The sequence below is a fragment of the Symsagittifera roscoffensis genome, chromosome 4 (assembly GCF_963678635.1).
Source record: "Symsagittifera roscoffensis chromosome 4, txSymRosc1.1, whole genome shotgun sequence".
NCBI classification, from domain to species: Eukaryota; Metazoa; Xenacoelomorpha; order Acoela; family Convolutidae; genus Symsagittifera; species Symsagittifera roscoffensis.
The window spans coordinates 76,841,243-76,866,727 of NC_087065.1; the positions used below are offsets into that span (position 1 = coordinate 76,841,243).

At 33.4% G+C, this 25,485-nt stretch overlaps 2 protein-coding genes across 8 annotated transcripts in view; one reads left to right on the forward strand and one right to left on the reverse strand.

The window, feature by feature from the left end:
• LOC134843976 (potassium channel subfamily T member 1-like) overlaps nt 1–25,485 on the reverse strand; it is a 154,575-nt gene that overhangs the window by 126,683 nt on the left and 2,407 nt on the right. The window contains exons 1-2 of one of the 7 annotated variants that reach the window (XM_063860382.1): nt 17,263–17,497; nt 11,238–11,379 (exon numbers count right to left, since the gene is read on the reverse strand). The exons of 1 other annotated variant lie outside the window; for it this stretch is intronic. In XM_063860382.1, the coding sequence (XP_063716452.1) occupies nt 11,238–11,319 (82 nt within the window). In that variant the 5' untranslated portion in view covers nt 11,320–11,379; nt 17,263–17,497. Of the gene's footprint in view, nt 1–2,978; nt 3,202–6,142; nt 6,293–11,237; nt 11,552–16,966; nt 17,499–25,485 lie in introns of those variants that run through there. 5 more of the 7 variants (XM_063860381.1, XM_063860379.1, XM_063860387.1 and 2 more) reach the window with 5 other exon arrangements.
• LOC134843974 (unconventional myosin-XVIIIa-like) overlaps nt 1–25,485 on the forward strand; it is a 319,060-nt gene that overhangs the window by 38,885 nt on the left and 254,690 nt on the right. The gene's annotated exons all lie outside the window — the stretch shown is intronic.

Genomic DNA, 25,485 nt, shown 5'->3' on the forward strand with positions numbered 1-25,485 from the left:
TGAATAGCCGCATATAAACCTGTTGAAATTCTGAGCAAATTTTTCCGTTTTTGACCAATAATTGTTTGTCTAAAAAAACCTATATGAGATTGAAGCGTTATAATTTCAAGTTTTTTTTGTTTTGATCTGTTTTTGTAACTATACTTTTTGTTTCATAAGCTCAATTGATTTGAACGAAAACCTTGATCAGATCATCGTGCTGCCTAGACGTTGTTAAAATTTAGTAAAAGGAAGTTAAGTGATCATCTTTTTGTTCAGAGAGACAATATGGCCGCCTTTAGATGACAAACAATTCAGAAAAATACGACGCAACCAGCTTTGAATGCAACCGATAGATATCTCACTCGTGGTTTCAAAAATTGTATTTTCAACTTTTGTTTTTAAAATCGATGATTCTCTAGAAATTTTTTTTAGCTGATTCCAATTTAAGCTAACTCTTTAGCGATCTGTTTTTTATAAAAGATTTTCTGAAATACAAAAAAAAACGTTCATTTTCAAATAATTTTGGATATAGAAGGAAGCTTCCAGTAATATTGACCAACTGTCACCGTGACTAGAATTGTTAGTTTCAGTTATTTCATAATATTTTTGTGTTTGTGCAAATACTAATTCAGAGACGTTTTCAGAATCCAGACCAAAAAATTCAGCGTTTTTTTGGTATCTTATTATTATAAATTGAATGAAGTTAGAACTGTTCTATGGTCAAGCTACCACTTAAAGGTAGTCAGATTGATAAAAGTTCAAATTCTCAAGATCCGAAAAATACTCTTTTGCATTTGCGTGAAAAATTAGTCCACATGTTTTAGTAACACAAAATGACTAAGTTTTCTTGCGACATTGATTAAACGGAAAAAACAAATCGTATTTTTTTTAATTTTGAAAAAAAAATTACAATTTTGTAGACAAGATTTTGATTACAATAAAACTTTGTCAAGCTTTAATTGAAAAATAGCAAACTACATGTGCTTTGTTACTTCACTTGACTGAACTGGTTATAACAATAGGAAAATCAATTTATAAATCGTAAGCACTTCCGATGTTTTGAGCATTTCTCTAAGCTGTTTAATAAGTTGTTTGTCTAAACCAGAAGTTGTTTGTCTAAAAAGAACCCTAAAAAACCAGTTTCCTATTTTATTGAATCGAACTGTTTGACAATTTTTCATAGCATATAGTGATATGTTGATTTATTTAGTTTTCTACGTTTAATTAAATATTTTTTGCTTGGTTTATTGGTGAATATGTGATAATAAAAAAACTAAGTATTCCAAAAGTGAAATTTTGCAAACAAAACCCTTGTTGCAAGTACAGCAAATTACTGATAAAAAAGACTGGTCTCGTATAAGGGTAAAGCTTTTGGAATTATAACAACTTTCGGGAAATTTTTGCCAAAAAATTTATTTTTTCCCTTTTTTTTGAGTTTCACGCAACACGCACTTGCCAACGTAAAGTGACAATCTTTCTCCAATTTTAGGGTGTAAATATTGAGTCCGAACTTCAGAGAGAATTGCATTATATCAATTTTGATAAAAGCTTAAACAACTTTGTCCTAGTCGCTTTTTGTCTAATGTTATTCCATTTTCGAAAGATAAATTGAAAATTTCCACCAATTTTATTGTTCCGACTTTCGTAACGAAAGTTAGAGAAAAATTGTGCTCGGGGTGCTTTTTTTCTTCAGAAAAATTTTGACTTTTTAACTAGCCATTTCTGACGAAAACTTTTTAATATCATTCAAAAAGTTTTGCTGTCCTGAGATGAAAGTTTAGATATTTCAACTGTGATCATTTTTCGTAAAGTTATGGGAGTTTAATGGTTGCCATTTTTTCCATTTTGGGACAATTGAGCGCGTTGTATTTCGCGCTATTAACGTGCACGCGGAGAATTAATCCGCCTGAGAAATTATTTCAAATTGACTGAAGGAATCTTATTTGCCAGAATTGATTTGTCAATTGCATCAAAACCTATCACTTTGTACTTTATATGGCTTCTGGGGTGATGATTTTTGCAAAAACACTCAATTTTTTTAAAATGCATTTACAATTTATAATTTATTTTTTACATTTAACTTTTTCATCTTATTACTGCTCAATTAAATTTAAAAGGCAGTCGAAATAATCAAGGCTTCGCCCTGATACGAATAGTCTTGTTGTTCCGACTTTCGATACGAAAGTAACGGAATATTTGTGCTCGGGGTGGGTTTTTTTTTCTTCAGACAAATTTCGACTTTTTAACTAGCCCTTATTTTGACGGAATCTTTTCAAATCATTCGAAAGGTATTGTTGTACTGAGCTCAAATTTGAAAACATACTTCAATTGTGATCATTTTTTGTAAAGTTATTGTTCCGACTTTCGATACGAAAGTAACGGAATATTTGTGCTCGGGGTGGGTTTTTTTTTCTTCAGACAAATTTCGACTTTTTAACTAGCAATTTTTGATGGAATTTTTTTATATCATTCAAAAAGTATTGTTGTCCTGAGCTTAAATTTGAAAAGATACTTCACCTGTGATCATTTTCCGTAAAGTTATGAGGGTTTAAAGATTGCCATTTTGGCCATATTGACCAATTTGGGACAATTAACGCGCGATATAATTCGAGCTATTAACGCGTAAGCGGAGATTTAATAATTCTTATAAATCGTTCCAAATTGGTTGAACGAAGCTGATTTGCCATAATTGGTTGTTACAAGGAACGAAATTCTCTTTTTGCACTTTATATGGCGTGTGGGGGGATGATTTTCACAAAAAATTTCAAATTTTAGAAAAAAATTTCATTTTGTTTTATTTCATTTAATTTTTTAATACTTTTACTGCTGCTCCATAAACCTTAAAAGGCAGTCGGAACATTCAGGGCTTTACCCTGATACGAGCAGTCTTGTTCATTTTAAATCAGCCTGGTATGAGCAATTAGTTTAATTTAAAACAAACGCTCATTCCAATACAAGTTATTGTGGTTTGAAATATATCTGAGCATTTTGGATACCTTCTCTGTCCTGAGCTAACTGGCGTTGCAACTGAGGCCGTCTAGACTGTCTGATGGCGCGCTGTTTCGATCGATAACGAATCATTACTATGTTGTTTCAGTTCTCCATTTATATGAACTTTTTTTGTATATTTTTGAGCTTCATGGATCTAAACTTTATCAGGGAAGTTAGTTTGAAAATGTAACTATCTAAGAGCTGATGAAGTTATGAAAGGTCTAGTTTGTAGGGTGAAATAGTAAATTGCAGTTTATGTGCGCCGTTTTATATCGTTTTTTTTTTCAAATTTAGGGAGTTTGAAAAAAAAATATGAATGCTTTGCTGAAAAAACATGAATATTTGTTGTTCGTAACCAAATTCTCGTTTTTTTATTCCATTTTACAACTGACACCATTCAGACAAATTTTTAAACAATAGATTTTCAAAAAATGCAGCGTGACATTGCCATATTTTTTCATATATGCCATGTATGATTTAAATTATTGATCAAAAATTAACTCACAATAGAACCTAAAAAATTGTTGAAACCAATGCCTAATTTTTTGGCATTTGCAATTGCAAAACACACAGCAAAGTTGCAAAAACCAATTGTATTTAATGAGGATGTGTTACATACAGTAAGGTTTACATGAATAAGGCACACACAAACTTATACTGATGGCAAAGTAATATAATTAATTGAACATCTAATCAGAGCAGTGCAATCAAATCGTTTTATCAGCAGAGGATCAAGTTACAAAAGTAAGCGATTATTTAGAGATCTGCAAGATAATTATGCGAATGTCTTCGAGTGGTTAAACAAGAATGTAGTAAATATGTACCTCGAAGATACTTCGTAAGCCTTATTTTAATTTTGTTCTGAGCTTCATGAAAAAGCCCAAAACCATTTACTGAAGGGGCTCGCTCAGTTTTAAGACAAGCTTAGAGAGCCTGGTCTAATTTTTTTTTGAAAATTATGTGCTTAAAATTAGCTCCAAACTTTTTTTTGACTGACAAGCATGACTTAGTGGACAATCATCCCCTTCTGAAAAATGGGTTGAGTTTCTCCAGTAGGTTTTTCAACCAATTAGAATGCAAAATTTTTTATCTGACTCAAAAACAAACAACAAGGATGGCAGATTACTGTGCAACTAGCATAGAAAACTCCGACACTGTTTTTTTTCAAATTGGTGTCGTATTAATTTGCGCGTAGTGTGATGGGAGAACCAAACAAGTCTGAAGAAAAACAAAGAAAAAACGAATGACAAAATTAAGAAAATCATTTCAACATTTTTTTTCTAAATATATTTGCACATTGATCTTGTATATTTGTTTTAGAACATTTAATTAATATCACGTCTTCTCAAATTTTATATTGCCTAAGAAGCGCTAAATAAAGCTTCTAACAAAAATTTTCTTTAACTGTTAGCAAGTTTTCCCTTTTTTCAGAAGAAAAAAGTAATGTTCATTAAATGCGAATTGATCAGTTAGCCTCAAAACTAAAATTTTACTACTAGTTTTGGAAGCTTCATTTTGCGCTTTCTTTGTGACAATAGTTTTCTATAAAACACTGAAAAGTGTTGTGCAAAATTAGAAAACTTTCAGAAATTTTTTGATCATTGTTTTTCATGTTTTTGTTTACTATTAGTTTTTTGAACTCAATTCTTGTCAATTATGCCTAAGTTAATAATAATTTTATACTTGTTTGTATATTTATTTCATCACACTACGCACAAAAAACGCCACTGATTTGAAAAAAAAACACCAGAAAACTGTAGTTTTTATGAACATGGTCGGAATATTTTGTGCTACTTGCACAGCAACCGGCTATCTTTGTTTAAACTGAATCTGTTAGATCAACAATAAAACAGAAACTATTTTTCTCCAAGATTTAAAACAGTATGATCTGCACCAGGGGCTGATTTAGGGGGGGGGGGGCGGAGGGGCGGACGCCCCCCCCCCTCAGGGATTCGACCCCCTGCCGACCCAAAGGGTCCCCCCTTTGATACTTTTTCGGAAATCCATTTTTGGCGGACCGACCCTAAAATTTTTCTAAAGGCGCCTTCGGCGCCAATATATACTAACTTTGAGGGGGAGCGCGCGCCAAAAAAAACGAAATTTTTTTGTCAAAATTTTTCAAAAAGTGCCCAAAAGCGGCTTTTTTTGACTGTTTTTTCAAAAATTTGCCTGCGGCGCAGAAAATTTTTACCAAAATAGGGCCAAAACAGTGCTTTGGGAGAGCTCGAAAAATCAATTTGGTCGACCTAAAAAAAAAAAAAAGGTCGTCAAAATTTTGGAAAATTTTTCGAAAATCCGCCCCCCCCTCGAGAAAATCCTAGATCCGCCCCTGATCTGCACATATTTAGTCATTGAATTAGCCATCTCGTCGCGCTAAAAAATGTTTATAGAAAAATTAGTTACTAACTTTTTGATGAATTTGAGTAACTCTAGTCTGATGATAGGCTGTGAAAACCATCAATATGATGTAGAGAAGGGGCAGATTTAGGCCCTGCCAGCCCAAAAGGTCCCGCTTTTGTACTACTTTGAGATATCCATTTTTGGCTGACTGTCCTTAAACTTTTACAAAGGCGCCTTTGGCGCCAAAATATACTAATAATGAGGGGAAAGAGCGCGCCGAAAAAACGCTAATTTTTGTCAAAATTTTCCAAAAAACGCTTTTTTTGGCCTGTTTTTCGAAATTTTGCCTGTGGCGCAGAAAATTTTAGTCAAAATTAGGTCTTTTTGGTGATTTGGGAGAGCTCAGAAAATGAATTTGGTCGACCTAGAAAAAAATATCAACAAAATTTTCGAATTTATTTTGAAAATCCGCCCCCGCCCCTCGAGAAAATCCCAGATCCGCCCCTAGGAGTTGACAAAAATTTTTTTGCTTTTGCTTTCCAAATACCACCCCACCCCGTTTCCCCCCACAAATTGCTTCAAGAGAAAAAACTGATGAACTGGCTCGGCAATAAATGGATGTCAAAAAATAGTATTGACATGGAGAGACCCTTTAAGTGGTCAGGGTGTCCAATTTCTGAAGGAAAGAGTAATTGTGGGAGTTCGATCGAAAATTATACGAAAAAAAGAAACTTTCAAAAAATGAAAGCCAAATAATATGCTCCAAGTCGGTTTTTAGGATTCAACACTTAAATAAATCATGTGAGTTTACAAGTATATGTAGATTTACCTGAGTTCTTAAGGCGTAGATTTAAAAGAAGAACTTAGTGTCGCTTTGAATCAGGCTTTTATTTATCCTCTGATTACTGAACTGGATATTTTGTTTTAAAATGACGATAAAAGGTCTTATTGAAGCGGAAACTTTTCTAGCTGTCTGAACACTGGCTGAAACGGAAATAGGAAATGCAGTCGTCGAATACCTTTATTACCACCAAAACCAAACTGATCAGGCTGGCGCTAAGACGTTCCCAACAACGAATGTGACATTGAAAACACCAATATTTACTCCATACGCGCAACTAAATAGAGTTTACACCTGTGGATTGAAATGATTGCAATGTCTGACAGAACTGTCTTAAGCTGACCGAGACACTAACTCTATAAAACCAAGTTTAGTTTCCAATAAAAGCGAGTTGTGACGCAATTCAATCATAATCCTGTCGCTTTCTTTCTTCTCTCCCGTAAAATTTAATTGTGCAATTAAACGAAAAAGTTAGACAATTTTTAGAGTCGATTGACCAAAAATTTAATTAAAAAGTGGCGAACAGTTAATTTTTGAGCATTCTCAAGGTCAGAAGTTTCTGCTCTCAAGGATTCGACCCACTGCCGACCCAAAGGCGTTTTTAGGCCGACCCACTGCCGAACTAACTATTTTAGGCCATCCAGTTTTGCAGGACCGACCAAAAAGAGCCTAAAAACGCGTTTTTTGGCCTTCTTTTTAAAATATTAGCCTGCGGCACAAAAAATTTGGTCAAAATGGGATCTTTATAGCGATTTGGGAGAGCTCAAAAAATCTAATTGGTTGACCTACGAAAAAGCCGCCCCTGGAAGAGGTTATATAATCTTGAGGTCTTGGAGATTTTGACCAAATCAAAGGCAGTATTTCATCCCATAAGCTCCTTAGCACGGCTTAAGTGGCTTAATGTGTTCCATCTTTCAAATAGCTGTCTCCGCCTTTCAATTAATGTTTCCATAGTTCAATCAGAAAGTTCGTCATTCGGGTACGACGTGATCTGATTTGTTGTTCATTGCTAGTAAAACAAGCGTGCCATCAAAGAACAATCAGATACATATCTTCAAAGAGGATTATTTTAGAACTCCACGAAGAGCCAAATACTTACACTCCGTTAGTGCCCTTTATAGTTGAAATCATAATCCTTTTATTACTTTGAATCAGTTCCTTAAGTTTCGGCAGTACTGAAACTCTAACCAATCGATATGGAAAATTTATTTTAAAATTCATGTTGTTTAGCGCTAAATGCTTCAGTTTGGTATAGTGTTGTGGATAGTTCGAGACTCGCAGCGAACTTGTCAAGCATAGACAAAAAATGACCAGTTAGCCACTCGTTCAACGTACTCCGCTTCATAATTTCCATAAATGACCAAAAATATAAATTAACTTAATTCTAACTTTTTCTTGTTTCACAAAACAAGAAATTTTTTGCCGATAATTGCGAACTTCTTTCTTCTACTTGACAAGCGGTTTCTAATCATTTGCATTAAATGCGCTGAGATAAGAGTTTCTGTCACGAGAGCTAGTTCAAGTTAAGAATCTCGACAGAAAAGAAGTAGAATTGTGTCTAGACAAGGTCTTGACTATGTCTCATGGCTTCTCAACCACGGCTTTGACTCGATGTCACTGCATTTCTATCTCGACTCTAATATCAACCTATGCCCCTACGTAAAAAATGTGCGCACGCTTTTCGCCTTGCTAACAATTTCAGGTGCGCCAATTTTTTCAATTTTACATGGTGTTTTCATTAGCTCGGGTTTCAATCTAATTTTCAGGTTGAAGGATCTCGACCAGTTTTTACCACATTTTTATCTATCAAGTCTAATTTCAATTAAAGTTAACTCAATAAAAAAATCGGAAAATCTTTTACTGCCGTGTCGAGTTTGACTCTTGCTTTGACCTTGTCTTGGCAGAATTTGAACGCATTGTTGTCTGTACCTACAGTTATTGTAACCACTTTTATTTGGAGTACGCGTTTCACGTCATTTTTTTTTGCGTCACAAAAAAAAACTCCTTCGATTGAAACTGTGTGGTAATGTAGAAGCTGAAACCTAAACATACAAGAAGGTATCTGAGCTTTTTGATAAAATTTGCCCTAATTCGGTTTCGAATAGAAAAAATGGTGCAAAGAGCAAAAAATTTCTAACAAAACAATTTCAAATTCATAAGGTTGTTTTTTTCATATGGGCTTTAATCCTAGAGCCGCATTTTTTGATAACACAAAAATGCGGAAATTTTTAGAAGACATGTTGAAATCTGTCATTCAATTGTTAAGTATGGAAAAAATTGGGCTTTCCAAATTTCAAATGGAGGTCAATTTCAAGTTCAAAGTTTGCCGAGCTAACCATTACGTTGAGCCTGACACAAAAACCTAATTCAAAGTCTAGGACAAAAATAGTCATTAAGCAAATGATTGGCAGATTTACTGTCTGGTATAGCTGGTCAATTCGCCGAGAAAAACTTTAAAATGAAAGAGACCATCTGTGCAAAAAGCTTAACAAAAGACTTCAACAATTTCCAACTAAATTTGAAGCCAGTCTTTCGGATGTAGTAAAACTGCAAAAAAAGCTTAGAAGAGTAGTAGATTTGCAAAATTGTAAAATAGTGACTCAAGTTGTTTTCATGCTTTCACTCGCTAGAATGATCAAGCAAAGCTAGTTTCTTGCTAACATCTTTACAAAGTAAATAAAATTCGAAAAAGCTTTTTCTAAAATATTTTTTGAAACTATATGGGCCCAATCATTTTTTCAATTATTATCATTCCGAGGCCAAACTGTGTACTTTGTGAGTTGTAAGTGGATTCCGCAACAAGAACGCTTTCTTTGTTCTTCTTTTGTTCTCTCATTTTTTGATCGTTCCGACAAAGTTTTAACATGTTTTAGAACTTGCCCGTGTCAAGGTGCTCACTTTATGTTTCGACCGTCTCGACCAAAAATCATTATGTTTCGACTGTCTCGACCGAAAATCGGTTTGGGTCGACCGTGCTCGGCTGAAACAAATGTGCTCGACCATTCTCGGCCCAAACAAGATATGTTTCGGCAATGTTAGATTAAAAAAATGTGCTCGACTCACGCAAATGTTGTTTGGACCGTGCTCGAACGAAAAAAATATGCGCACGACCTCACCAAAATTTTTTTCGACCAAACTCATCCAAAAAATTGCTCGACCCAAACATGATAATTTTCCACTGCCTCGACCACAAATAATATACTTGACTGTGCTATTAAGGTAATATACTTGACCCCAGCAAGAAATTTTTTGAATGTCTCGACCATAACTCAACCATTTTCAAGTGCTCGAGCAATACTGAGTTATTAAGTGGGTTGTGTTTGATTCAAGTTTCAACTGAAAAAGTCAAACGATGATGGCTTTCGTAGCTGTGAATCGATGTTTGTCCTTTTTAAACTTTTTGAGCCGAATCTTGTCGGCTTTCCATTTTTTTTCTCTCAACCTGACATTTTTCATGATTCGTTGATTCGTGGAGGTGGTATCAAGAACTCGAAACAAAATTCAAAAAAATACGATTTCAAATTTTAGCACCAAGCAAGTGTTAACAATCTTTTCCGACTGATTCTTGACAACTGTTGTTTTATTCATACTTGAATGTTTCATATGATTGTTTTATGGCTTTCTGTTTTTATGGTGATGAGTTTTGTCGTTGACCCACAAAATTTGCTTACCTATTTTTGGGATCATGTGCAGGCCGTCTGGTTCTCTACATTATCAGCAAATATGATGGTCTAGCTAATTGTACATTAAAAGTATATTATATATATATATATATATATATATATATATATATATATGTGTGTGTGTGTGTGTGTGTGTGTGTGTGTACTGTATTTTGCTGTTTGCATCTGTTTTACAGTTTTTCAAGCAAAAAAATCCGACAAAAATCTCGATCTGCTCACTGCAATTTATGACCGGGCTCAAGGTCTTTTTTGACCGAGCTCGAGGTATATTTCGACCGTACTCGCGGTATTTTTCGACCGTGCTCGAGTTATGTTTTGACCGTGCTCACGGTATGTTTCGACTGTGCTCGCGGTATGCTTTGAATGTGCTGAAAGTTTTCTTCCAAAAAAAAGTACTTCGGTATGTTTTGACTGATTTTTTCCAAAAAAAACAATCAAATTTGAAACAATTGTCTACTTTGAGTCTGTTCTGGGCGACAATTTGTTTTGAACAACTCAAATCGTACTCTCCATATCATCATTTAAAGCTCGCCAGGCTGTCGCATGATAAGAGTTTTTACCTTTTAAAAACACTAGTTGCCCGATTTTACATTTTTTTGCAACGACTATAAACAAACGTGGCTCTGGAAAAGTCCTTTTATTTAGTGAAATTATGTGTTAGAAAATCAAATTGGATGAAATTGCGTAGACTTTTCGTATTGACCGAAAATGAAAAGTGAGAACCAAGCTAGCATCATGACTCCCGAGCTCGATAAGATTAACTTGATTCGAGAAGCATTAGGTGCGGTGTTAATTAGGAAGTTGTGTCCAGCGATACTAATGATTGCCTATAAATCATCAGATCGCGAGATCGGAAGCACCTGTCCATAATGGTTTGCGCGATTTGCTCATCTAAGCTTATAAATTACTAACCACTAGAATAAGATTGTTTAACAAATTCCGCAAATATTATTTTTTTTATGATGTAATTAGACAAACCTTTTTTATATGATGTAATCACTGATTTACGAACCTTAATAAAAAAACATATGCATTTGAAATGAAGCTAGAGTTCTGCAAAACTTTGTAACATTTGACCACGAGATCGAAATTTTTTTTACTGCGAACAGCAATGTACAGAAGGCGCAGAAATCAACCACGGATATTTTTCATTTCCGGTAACCCCCAAGACCCCTTCCCCCTCCCCCTCCCATGAATTACATGGGGTAGCGGAACGGCTCTACGCGGTTCTACGATGATGTGCATGGAAACACAATCGAATACACTAAACACGAAAGGGGGGTTATGAAAACACTAATTTCGAATAGCCTTTTTGCTAGTCCGTATGCCAAAGTGTAATAAATCCGAACTAAGATATGGGGGGGGGGGCACTCAGAGCCGGATATATTAATGTGACTTACTGCGAAGATGAGTCGGTAGAATTTTGCTGATTCGATAGATGGCAGCCTCTCTTTTATAACTCAAGTTTCTGCCGCAGGTCATAAATAAAGGAGACTGATATGCGTTTTGCCTTTTAAAGCGAACTCCTTGTATTAGGACTGACTCAAAAAAGATCCATATTCGAATTAATATTTAGTGACTTCGTTTCCCTCTTATGAAAAGAAAAAAAATCGATTTCAATTTTTATTAATTTCACTTCCCAGCCAGAAACAGCTTCTTCTGAAAAGATCTGACCAAATCAGATTAAATAAGCACAAATGTATTAAAACATTTGGAGAATGCTGCTTATTTTTAAAAAACTCACAAACTGTCTAAATGATTAATTCACAAAAATTTCATATTTTCCTCAAAAACAGGTGATGTTGTTTTTTTTTCTGCGGGAAGTATCCAGCAGCTCAGTATAATAGCGGATGCCTGTTTCTAATCAGAGTAAACAAACTAAAAAATCCAGCCTACCAAGTTCCTTTTACTGGATAATCAATTTGCTTAAATTTGATCAGATGTTGTTTGCATGACATGTGTATATTTTTGTTTTGGTTTCAGGAAAATAAAAACGTCTGTCTGAAAATCCAGTTGCAAATTCAAATCAACGACAAGAGCAGTACACATTAATAACCAGGACAGTCATTATCCTGGTTAATTATGTGCACTACTCATATCTACGATTTGAATTTGCAACTGGATTTTCAGACTGACATTTTTATTTTCCTGAAACCAAAACAAAAATATACACACGTCATGCAAAATACATGTGATCAAAATTAAACAAACTGACAATTTAGCAGGAGAAATTTGGAAGGCTAGATTTTCAGCCAGAATCCATGGAATCAAAGAAAAATTGTTGAAAAAAAACGGAAAAAAATATTAAGAAAAACTCTTTCATTTTGTTGTCTTTTATTTTTCAACTCTTATCATCAAATTTTGTGGTCGCATGACTGTGCTCTGCAAGTGAAGCAGTCCACGGTGGCAAAAACAAAATGAGATGATAGTTTTTGAAAAATAAACTACAGCAAAACAAAACTATAAAATTTTGTGGAATTTTTTTTCATTTTTTTCCCAAAAAGTTTTTGTTGATTTCATGGGTCCTGGCAGGAACTCCGCAGCTTCAAGGATTACTAAATTTTCAATGAAACATAAATTTACTAAATTTTCATGACAAGAGTTCATCTATTAGTATGAATAAATAATGGCACAAATATACCGAAAAAAAATAATTCAAAAGAGAAAACTTTCAGACCAGTTGTTATTGACTCTAAGAAATTTTTGATCTATCTTTTTGAAATCTGGATCACCTTTTATTGAATTCCAACAACATTAAATTGAATACCTACGACCAGCCGAGAAATAACACCCTCCAACATAGCACCACCCTCTTCCTACTCTTTGAGAGTGGTCACAACAAAAACGAGGATTTGCATCTCTGCTTCAATACTTTGCTTTCGCGCAAACCTTAAAATTTTTGTCGATCAGAAAACTTACCATTTGAACGATCTGTTTTAGCACTGTTTTTAATATTTGACTTCAATGAGATTGCTTTTCTACCCGATTACCCAAAAAATTTATCCGCTGCAGGCTAGTTTTTGAAATGAAAGAATCCAAAACGAGTTTCTTGAATAAAAAAAAATTATGCATATTTTCTTCCAAGTTTTTAGTGCATATATAGTATAAACTGGCTCGGAAAGCGCTATCAGAAAGCACCTACCATACGATGAAATTAAAAGTGTTGCAAAGGAAATAAAAATGATTTGAGGTGCGTTAAACAAAATATAAATTAAACAGAAATTTGAAAAAAATCAAAAATTGATGAAAATATTTACTTATGGCACTCATACGTTTAAAAGAAAAAATTACAAAACTAAGATATATATAATCAACGTCTATATCAAATTGAAATTATTTTTTTTGTAAGTAGTAGAATTAAAAAATGTTTAAGAAAGATTTCTGAATAGCTTAGTGTTTGGTCAAAAACATCTTTGTCATGATGTTAATATACATAAAAATTGGACGACAAGCATTTTTCATACAAACATGAAGCCAAAAACGTCGATTGCATGAGAAATTTGTGTTAAACTTCTAAACATTTTTGGAAATTTGTATTGAGATTGTTTGATAAAGTTTTGTTCTCCATAGACGCCATATGCGAAATCGTATGACAAGAGTTTTTATTGTATGGACGTCAACCTGAATTCAGTTGATATGTGTACCTGTGTAATAAAATAAACGCATTGTATTCAGGTTGCGCTCAGTTTGCTTTTTTGCACATAGAAAAGTGCTGAAATTGCAAGCAGTAACAGGCCGGAGTAGTTTGGAAAACCGCAATTTTTAGTTTCAAAAACAAATTTTAAAATTGAAAAACAAAAGCGCTTATTTTTGAAAACATATATAACAAATATTTTTTGGTGGGAGCGTACTCATGGGGTAGAATTGGACGCCGTTTGCTCAGGGATTAAATACCCTGCCAAAGCAAAAGGTCCCCCTTATTACTTTTTAGAGATATCAATTTTTAGCTGATAAATACAATTAATGTTTGAAAGAGAATGACCGATGGAATGTTCTCAAAGTTTGTATATGGCTTTATATACCCAAATGCAAACCGACTGCTTTTTAATGTTTATGGAGCAGTACTAAACAAAAAAATTAAATGTTATTCAATATAATGAAAATTGTTTTTCTAAAATTTGATAATTTTTGTAAAAAAAACCGCACGCCATATAAAGTTCAAAAGGATAAGTTTCGCTCCTTGTAACAAATCAATTATGGCATATAAGCTTTTTCCAACCAATTTGGAACGATTTCTAAGGCGGATTAAATCTCCGTTTACGCGTTATTAGCGCGAAAAATATCGCGCGTTAATTGTCACAAATTGGCCTAAATGGCAATCTTTAAACCTCCGTAACTTTACAACAAATAATATCAGGTGCAATATCTATTCAAATTAAAACTCAGGACAACAATACCTTTTAAACGTTATAAAAAATTTCGTTTAAAATGGCTAGTTAAAAAGTCGAAATTTGTCTGAAGAAAAAAAAACCCAGCCCGAGCACAAATATTCCATTACTTTCGTTACGAAAGTCGGAGCCAAAGAACTTTGGCATATCAAAAATTAAATCAGCATTCTTACATTTCACAGAAATAAATTAAGCGGCGGAATAAATTTCATTGTAAAAGTTCTTAGTTGCCAAAACTCCAAAAAACATTAGGGCTGATTAGTTTCATCAAATATTCACAAAATCAAATTGAAAATGGTTTGATCCTTTTAAATTGATCTACTTTTTTGAAATACTACATCCAAGGATGGGGCTTACTAATGAAATGACGTGAAGCCAATTATTCAGTTTTAAAAACGGACCAAAATCTGAGTTGTCGTTGTCAACATTTTTAGAAAAAAGATAATTTAAAAAACGTACCTCATCTAAAAATAAGTTTGTGTAGCACTTTACTTGTCAAAAATTGACGCAATTTTCCAGTTTGAACTTTGATCTTTGCTGTTATAAGGAACAACCCATTAGTCATTGCGTTTATCAGAATAAAGTTTAATGACCCGCGAGAAATTGCATATAAAAATTGGTTCAACTGCACGGATAAAAAAATTCTTACTTAATAACTTCTGCTTCACAAGACAGCAAAATTACATTTAATCAGTTATTCATTGCATATTCTGGCCTGAGTGCATCGCTAGAATTCTGTCAAAATTTTCTTGATTCTATTATAGAAAAATTGTAATTTTCTCAGACTTTCGCGATCTAAACTTGGAATGAATAAATTTTTCATGCTGTATGATCAGATTTTTGCGACTTCATTTCCAGTCTTTCTGCTGCGTCCAAAATTTTGCGATTCTTTTTACGCTTCTTACAATTTCATTTCCAGACTATTGCGGTTTAAAATCCGGTCTCTGCAATTAAAATTTGAGTTTACTTTCGGCTTAAATTTATGAGCACCGCGGGAGAAAAATGGGAATCGCGGGCAACAATTTGATTGAATTGGTATTTTCAAATAATCCCAATAATTCTTACAACAAAATTCAGTTAGCAGCTGTTAATTCAGTTTCCGGAGAAATGGAAGAGATGAATGAAATAATCCTTGCATAATCATACTCTCGGGTTGACCTCTACATAAAAAAGTGCCATTTATACAGTTTCATAATTAAAACCTATTAAAAAATGGAAAATGATTGACTGGAATCATTTCACATAAACAGCCTTTGATTCTGCAACAAATTTTTTTTAAAATTAAATATGAGGACGTTCATAGTTGATACACAACATATACTGCTACTAAAACTAATTTTAGAGGTTAAAAACTCCAAAAAAAAATACCGTAAAAAGTGTTATTCAAACAGTTTCATGCTATGAAAATCATTTGACTAACATTTTTTTTCACAAAAAAAAATCCGAAAAATCGGTAAAAGTTTTTTTTTAGTTAAATTTTTTAGTCGCAAAATCATCTCTACGCACAAACAACAGTTTTTTGATAACATAGTTCAGACACTGTAATTTAACAAAAAAAAATCAAATTGCTTGTTGGGTGGTGAGCCTGAACAATTATTTATGTTTTCAAATGATTAGAAGAATTGAAATTTGAAAGTATATTAAAAACAGACCGCGGTTTACAAACACTCAAAATTTTGGAAAAGAAGTTTTAAAGTCGTACAGAAAGGTTACAACCTTTCATATAATTATGGGTGGGATTCCAAATTAGTTTTCGAGGAAAGTTTCTAAGTGCAGTTAACCTGCGAGTTTTTTGCCACTTAAACTGATGGTTTTGTCAGATTACAAATTTTTGGTTGTTGTGTTTAGACGTGTGAAATGTTTGCTTCACAAGTGTGAAATTTTATGACTAACTTTTTTGTTTATTAAATTCAATTATTTAACCAACAATTTTTTGTTAGCGCCGTTTTTTGGAGTTTTTATCATTGCGTCAAAAAAAATAATGTTTTGACTTTAAAAAAATTCAACGCCTTTCCAGAGTCCTTACTCCTGTCAAAGTGTTGTTGAGCTCGACATTCCTTAAAAGCCAAAAAATTTGGCCTAAATAACTCTGTATTCTATAAACTTACAGAAGCAACAATTTTATAGAAATAAAAGTTTTGTCCGAAGAAATGAAATAAGATCGCAATTGCTTTCTGAAACCCTCAACCCTTTAAAATTTTCTCTAAGTGTTTTTTTTCAGAAATTCAATCATCATCCAGGAGAAAAACATGACCGAAGAATGTTTTCTCAAAACTGGCTTTGTCTAAGGTCAATCAAACCGTAACCCAACATCTTTTCTCAAAGATAAAAATTGGCCGGAAAAATTTCGTTTTGTTTAAGGAATTTTTACTTGGCAAAACTGCAAAAACATCAATGCTGATTAGCCTAATTCAAAAAAAAATTATAAAATGAAATTGAAAAGGGTTTGATTCTTTCAGGTTGAGCTGCTATATCTCAAATATCTCAATGGATCGGCATACAAAAATACGGAGTGAAATGATTATATATATTTTTAAAAGGGACCAAAACGAGATGAAATTTTTTTACTCATCTTGAAACTTATTTACAGATGCAACTTTTCAGTTGAATTTCAATTTTTGTTGTGAGGAAGAATCCAACTAGAAATGGTCTTTGTTAGAATAGGATTACATGACACGAGATAGTTTGCACATGAAAGTAGTGAGTGAAGTGACACTTGCACTGACAAAAGCAAATCTTACCTTTTAATTTCTGCTTCAAAAGACGGCAATATAACAAAAAATAATTGTTTGTTTATCAAAAAACCCTGAAACTTCTGTTTTCTTACTGTAAGCAAACAATTAACTTCCGGAATTTTTATAGCCGTTTCTGCTTTTTTTGTCTAAAAGATTTCCTCTAGCTTAATGGAAATTCTTTTATTGAGAAGATAAAATTGTCATGGAAACGAAGTCGAAAGCGAAAACATTAATTTAATTGAAACGAAAGATATATTTTTTAATGGAAACAACATCCAGATAAGGTTTTCAAATTCAATCACCTTGTAATTGAAAATGATTGGGCGTTTTTAGACAAAGGCTGAAGTATTAAAAATAAGAACCACCAGAACATTTGTTGTAAGCGTAATATTAAAAATAATTTTGTTGGTCAAATACGCAGCTTTATTATAAGCATATAGAGTACATTCGCGTGATGGTTTGGTGATTTTTCACAGAGGTCGGAGCATAACTCGATTTGGTATTGTTTTTCACAAGTGCAGCTCAGAATATATCTGAGGTTTAATGGGAAAAGGCTATCACAATTCTCAGCTCAATTCGCTTTGCCCCTATTTTCAAATGCAAAATGATATACGATCATTTCGCCGGCAAAAAATTTTGTGGCGGTTAAACTGAAAACATGAAAACGTGATAAACAGAGCGAGTGAATTTTCAAGTCAATACTACAGATTTGGTGCCATTATTTTAGATATCTAGCATAGATCAATAAATTTTCATGATAAATTCTCAAAAAGTTTTAATGATGCTTCAATTTTCGAATAATTTAAGCGACGATTGGTAGCTAAGCGATTAAAAATATCCTAGCGATTCCATTATTTTTTTAAATTTTGGAGGGAAGGGAATAAATTTCGTCCTGAAAATACCTTAAAAGATCAATTTAGCCATAAGCTACCCAATTAACCGAAACAGGAACATGAGAATTTGCAAGGAAAATTATATCCTTTAAACAAGGTTCACTCCTAAAATAGATTCAAAAAAGACATTTTTGAAAAACCAGAAGTGACAATCGACTCATCAAAAGATGAAGCCTAAGCTTCATCCCATTTCTACAGATTTTGTGTCTATAATTTCGATTTTTAGCATATAATTTATTAAACTACTTAAAGGAAAAATTTCAAAAACGATTTCAACGATGTTCATTTCTCGAATATGTCAGCAAAGATTGAGACCTAAGCCTAAGGGTCCAATCAATCTATAGGATGGGTATTCGTTTATTCTTAAATACCGGGAGAGGAGTGAAAAATCTTCGTCCTGAAAGAACCTTAAAGAACAATCAATTTACCCATAAGCTACTCCATTGATCGAAACAGGAATATACTCTTCAATGGGCATTTGCAAAATTGCAATGAGAAAAAAAGCGTTTGAACTGATTCACTCTCTAAATATTTTTTAGCAAAAAACTGTGAGATCCAGTATTGACAAAAAATTCTTCCAGAAGACAAAACGTTTCTCTCTGATTTTTTTCTTTTCAAGGCTACCTTGAATGTTACAAAAAAGTTATCACTTTAAATTTTTTTGATCTCATATCAACGCCCTGTTTTTGTAACAAAAAATCGACAATAGTTTTTTAAAAACAAAAAATTGGAATGTAGTATGAAACTTTTAAGTTTTCACTCCACGACAAACGGTCTTTTTAAAACTTGCTCATTCAAGCATTAGAATATAGCATTAGAAACAAGAATAGAAATGAATTTTGCATTTAGATTTCTTCAAAAATTTTGGGTATAGCTTAGCCTATTTCGCAAACAAAAATTTGATCAAAGCATTGCAATTGCGTTGTTTATCACTTTAAAAGCTAAGAGCACTTTTTTCAAATTGCCAAAAAAAAAGTTGTTATGATGAGAAGCATCACTGCTGGTATATCAAGGCAAAGCTGGTATATCCGCTGCCTCTCAAACTAAACATTTTTGACAACATCAAACATCAAGTAAAAAAGTTTGAGTAATGAGAAAGTAATACGACTGATTATCTTGCCTCTATTCAGTTTGGAACAATTTTTAGTGCTGGTTAATTCGCCACGCTTAAATAGCTCGCACCAAATTTTAAACATATTGAATGACAATTTCACAGCACGCATAACATAGCCCAAAATATGGTCAAATTGGCACTTTTCAAGCCCCCAGAACTTAACAAAGAATGATTGGATCAAAAATATCTTATTATATTTGAACTCAAGGAGTCAATATATTTAATGGTCAATTACTTCAAATTAAAAAATTTTTTTGACTCGATCAACACAATTTGACTGAATAAAAATACAACTGAACACGTGACAAATTAATGTCGCGTACTCAATTGAAACAAAGTTATCTACAGTGGCGGGCATAGTATTTGCGCAAAGTGAAAATTTTCAAAAAAATTTGTTGATATTTTAGAACAACTTTTTCTTGGGCGACTTTTTCTGAGTTCTAGTAAAGACTCTGACTTGGCCAATTTTCCGAAAAAACTGCTCAAAAAGGAATTTTTAGGCACTTTTTGGACAGTTTTGACCGCAAAATTTCGGTTTCTGGCCCAAGCTGCCCTCAAAATCAGTATAAATTGACGCCAAAGGCTATTTCAAAAAACTTTTAAGGCCAGCCAGCCAAAAATAGAGGTCATAAAGTAGTAGCAAAGGGGGGACGGTAGTCAAGGGGTGGAATCCCTGAAAGGGGGTGTCCAACCTCCCTCTAAATCCGCTACTAGTTATCTAACCAAATAAACCTTGATTTACAAATGCTTCTGCTCTTTGTTCTGTCCGTTATTAGGGCCAAACTACCCTGAGATTTCTCAAAAAGTGAATATATAATTCTTTTTGAAGGAGTCACGCCTCAAAATTAATTTTGTGTTGACACTTCAAAATGTTCAAATTGCTGTTGTGATTTGTTATTTTTATCTTTTACTATAGCATCCTATTTATTTAACAGGTCCTCATACTTGAACTTGACGTATTGATTTTCTCCGACGGAGATAATTTCAGTGTCACTTTTTAATGCTCCAACTTTGAGATTAACTCATTATTTACTTTTTATTCTTTTACCAATTGTAAATAAGTAGATTTAGCTGTTACAAAGGGACACTTTATCAATTGCAAAAACTTAAGACGAACTGGATCAACCTAAATAAAGTTTCGAAAGTTTTTCCAATATGTAAAAATTTTGCGTTCAAATCTCACAATTGATTTCATTTCTGATTCTTGACTCGCAGTGTTCGTCTTTTTCATGCAAGTTCTCGATTAGTTCGTTTATCTGCACATGTGGTCGACAATTTATACTGCTTAAAAACATTTCTTTTCTAGGGTGGTGTTTCTGTTTCATAGTTTCAGTCGGTAGTTTTTTTTTCTAATGCACATCAACAAAAGCTTTTGCGTTTTTTGAACCCTGAAGAAAAAATAAAAAAGGAGGGGTCAAAAAGAGCGCAATTCTTCTAACATTAAAGCAAAGTAAGTCACACCCGGATCGTTATTTTTACAGTCTAGTGATTCCAGTAAAAACAGATGAGTCCACAGTTGAACCCTATACATTTTAATGAGGTAACAACACTGAAGAAGCTGACTTCATGTTATATAAAAGGCAAATAGTCCCTACGGTTGTAAAGAGGGAAACTTGTGTCATCGTTCACTCCCACATGATTAAAGTACCCTCCCGGGCCGAGGTGATCACTTTATATTTCGACTTTCAAAGTCGAGCACAATGTCGGCACTCCAGTGAAAAAAAAATCAAAACATATCTCGAGCACGGCCGAAACAAACGGTGAGCACCGCTAAACGAGTCAAAACGAGTAGATCGTAAATTTTAAACAACGCCAATAAAATGGCAATTTCACCGCCCAGCACCCACAAACGGCATATACGCACAAAATTTATGATAAAATTATTGTTTTTTCAAAGTTAAGTATAAATATCAGATGTTCTAACTGAATGATTAGGCCTGTTTATTATACTGAAATAACTTCGTTGAGCAGGTTTTAGTTGGGGAAAAGGAAAAGGTTAATGTTCTACGAAACCAAAATAAACTCACCCTAAATATGCGGTTTTGATCGGTTTTTATGAGCAGCTCTGAATTTTATTAAAACTTGATGAATCAAAAGATATTATCCTCTGAACGAGGAAGGAAGGCTTCAAAAGGGATCAAAAGAATCAAAAAACAAAATCTGCCAACAACGCTAAGTCCAATTCAATAATCCCCAACAAAGGAACCAAAACGCGTCCAAGAAAAAGGTGAACAAAAATTGGGTTTACTCCTAAATTTGGAGCTAGAAAATCTATAGCAAGCCACAAAAAGTCACTAAAATAAAAACAATTTGTTTATTGTCACGTGGGCTGGGCAAAAATAAAGATAATAAAGTTTATAAATAGCGTGGCAAATATCACTTTTTTTAGCTTATCTGTCTGATTTTTAGTATCCCTTTTAACTTTTGACTTTTAAAGTGTCCGCGTTTGGAAATAAGGGGAGATAATTTTATTACTGTGAAGTTTTGAGACTGGGGATGTTCCAATGCAGTCAAAATTGCTAATGGAAATGAAGAAGACTAAATGGCAGAGGGTTAAAAATAAGACACTTTAGGCATTAACTGAATGAAAGCACTTCGGATCTGAAAGGTGACACAAATTTGAAGATGGTTTTCAAATTAGAAAGGGTGTCTTCTAAGTGGGTTAATGCTTTTGACTGTTCTCACCCCTCCACTATTATCAATGAAATAAACATGTCACCCTCTCTACATTTGAAAAAAAAGGAACTAAGTTTTTTTCGATGCCTTGCTACCAAACGGAATAATCGATAAAGTGGCACAGTGACCTGAAATGTTTCAGTGGTTCAAAAACTGACTAAAATACCACAACGTATCATAAAATGTCTGAACAAACATTTTTCGGGATCAAGCTAACATTTTCCCCTCTGAGCACCCCAAGTTAAGAACACCCACCCCAGTTTTTAAATAGGGCTCAAATAAATGCCGTGTGAGGTCCCCTCTCGGATTGCAACTCTGAGTTTGATTTGGAAAAATGTTAGTTAATAAATACTTTACATGTTGTCCTTCGAACAAGTTCGGAGATCATCGTTTTAACAACTATTAGTTTTATGCACTTCATAACGGCTTTTCTTTTCATAGGCTAATTAATTGCACAGAGCTCCATAACTAATTAAATTGGTCCAAATTTTGCATCAACTTGTTTGTATCGTAAGGAAATTTTTTGAACACAGAGGCGAGGCGGAGTTTATTTAGCATTGTAGGCTAGAAAAAAATGAATACAAATAACTAAATCGAAGAAAAAAGTTAGCGAGACATTGAAAAAATGTTTTTTTTTGGTTAATGCAAAACCGACTTTCAGAAAAACTGCCAAGAACTGCAATCACTGGCTTTAAATCGGCAATGAAATAGACAATTCGGTTCATGGGTAGAAACCCCATTGAGCCGAAAACAAAAAAGAAAATGTTGTCATAAAAAAACTTGAGTTGTTGAGGTTTAAAGCTCTCAGCTTTTATACCTCAGCCAACCTGAACTTATTTGAACTCAAATAAATGTTTAACATTGTATTGACAAAAATGAATATTGCATCAAAACGTAAAGCAAAACTATCGATGCCAAATAAAACTTTCACGCGAAAAAGGAAAATAGCCTAAGTCAGGGTTTCCTTATTCACAAAACACAGGGCCAAATAAAAATCTTTTGTATCCACAAAGGAAAATGTTTACAAAACAAAAAAATCCATGTTCTCCTTGCACCCAAAAAATTTCGGGCGCAATGACAACAGCATGAATTCTAAACCAATTGAAAAGGGCCTGGAAGTTAGAAGGTTCAATCATAGAGAAACTTTTGTAACCAAAGTTGCTTGCGGGAAAAGTCTGTCCGCGATTACAATACACTTACTCTCGCAAGTTAAAATAAGTTAAACAGAGTACATGGCTTGAAGTCGCAGAGTCAATCAGTACTGTTCCAGTATCAAAACACTAAAATTTGGAATTGCAGAATTGTAGTACAGATCAAATATGAACAATTCTGAGCAACCTGTATTCCTAAATTCAAAAGTGAACAAATTTTGCAGTTCTGGATCATTGATAGAGATCACCATCAGATCCGACTTTTATATTTTCGAAGATTGAAAGAATCAACTTCTCCAAAATCTGATTTAGATTTGGAGTTGAAAAAACTCTTAGAATCAAAAAGACTGCTCCAATCAGGGTGAAGCATGTTCCGACTACCTTTTAAGGTCTAGGGAGCAATAATAACCTGAAAAAATTGAATGTATTTAAAACGAAATGAAATTTAAAAAAAATAAAATTCGAGATTTTTGTGAACATCATCCCCACATATATATATAGTACAAAGTGATAAGTTTCGCTCCTACTAGCCAATCAATTATGGCAAAGAAGTTTCTTTCAACCAATTTGGAACGACTTCCAAGACGGATTAAATCTCCGCTTACACGTTAATAGCGCAAATTATGTCGCGCGTTAATTGTCCCAAATTGGCCAAAATGACTATCTTGAAACACCCATAACTTAATTTTAAAAAATCACAGGTGAAATATTTTTTCAAATTTAAGCTCAGCACAACAATGCCTTTTGAATGATGTAAGAAAATTTTGTCAAAACTGGCTGGTTAAAAAGTCGAAATTTGTCCGAAGAAAAGAAAATCAACCCGAGCCCAAATATTCCGTTACTTTTGTTACGAAAGTCGGAACAAAAAAATTAGGACTTAAATCTGCTTACCAGACCACAAATGACTAAGCAGCTAGAAATCAAAGAAAACTTTTGGCCTTTCATCAAAGGGAAATTTTTGTGTTTTAGATTCTTCTCTTAAGTGGAGGGCTAAAATGTAATAGGAAAGAACTCTAAATATTTTCTTATTCCGTTTTTTAGTAGCACAGGAAATTTGAAACCAACCAAGCTCTTGGTAGATCAATAAAAATACAAACGTAAGAAATTAATAATTTGGAAATGAATACAACGGTTGTAATGAGCAAAATTTCTCAATATTGGTCAAATAATTGGACAGAAAAGAGAACAAAATGATTTTAACTGACTTCTTTGCTTTTTCGCTGCTCGTTTTCATAAGAAAATTAGAACTATACATTTTAATGAATCCTTTTCTTTTCTTTCAATTAAGGCCCCAAACTCTGAATTGGCAAGACTCTTTTTCCAAACTTAATTAGTCTGTCTTTTTAACAAATGCGTAATACAGTTATAGAATCTGCTTTCTGTGCATTGGCTGAGTGTTTCAATAGGCTAAAAAAACTGACTCTAATTGCAACATTTTTTCATTGCGTTTTTCTCTTACGACCCAAGAAATTTGAATAAAACTTTAAATTTAAGATGTAGAATTTCCTTTACCAGGTTGATTACCGGACCTCAAACAGTTATACAGCTAGTTAAAGCTTTTTCTAAAAATGAAAAAAGTTTGGCATATTATCCTTTGTTTTGGAATAACTTTTACAGTTTTTCTCATTTTGAGCGTTTCGTTTATTTTTCACGTAACATTAACAAAGTTTGGCTTCAAATTATGCTCATTACGATAAGATACAAAAATTTTCAATGATCAAGTATCCGCAAAAGACATCCCGAAAACTGTAAATTGTAAACCAGATTATTGCAATTGTGGCCAGAATAAAAAACAGGTAATAAAATTTTTCCGGAGTTTTTGCTTCGACTTTCGATACAAAAGTAACGGAATATTTGTGCTCGGGATGGGTTTTTTCTTCTTCAGACAAATTTCGGCTTCTTAACTAGCCATTTTTGACGGAATTTTATAAAGTCTCATTCAAAAGATATTCTTGTCTTGAGCTTAAATTTGAAAAAAATTCACCTGTGATCATTGACGTAAAGTTATGGGGGTTTTAAAATTATCGTTTTGGCCAATTTGGGACAATTAACGCGCGATATATTTCGTGCTATTAACGCGTAAGTGGAGATTTAATCCGCCTTAAAAATTGTTTCAAATTGGCTGAACGAAGCTTATTTGTCATAATTGATTTGTTACAAAGAGCGAAATCGATCCTTTTGTTTTTTAGATGGCGTGTGGTGAGATGATTTTCATAAAAAATTTCAAATTTTAGAAAAAAAAATTTCATTTTATTTTATTAAATTTATTTTTTTTTATAAATTTTATTACTGCTCCATAAACCTTAAAAGAAAATTAGAACATTCAGGGCTTCGCTCTGACACGAGAAGTTTTGTTGTAATTGTCGCCGAAACAAAGACTTTCGAGAATGAACTTTTGTTCTGGACATTCAATCAAATAAATTGATCCAAAATATCACTGAGATTCTACCGCTGGATGCTGGATATCATCATCATGCTGGAAAGTTCAAAAAAGGTTCAAAATTTTGAAAAAGGAGAAAATTATTTGGAAATCATCATATGATATCAGGGACAATCAGGAAAATTATCAAGATTTTTTTTTAAGTTTTGCTTCAATTTTGTTCTTAAACTGTTTTTGCTTGAATGTATTGTGGGGTTTATTTTGGAATTGCCATTTTATGCATTTTAAAAAAAGGCTAACTGAACAAGCCT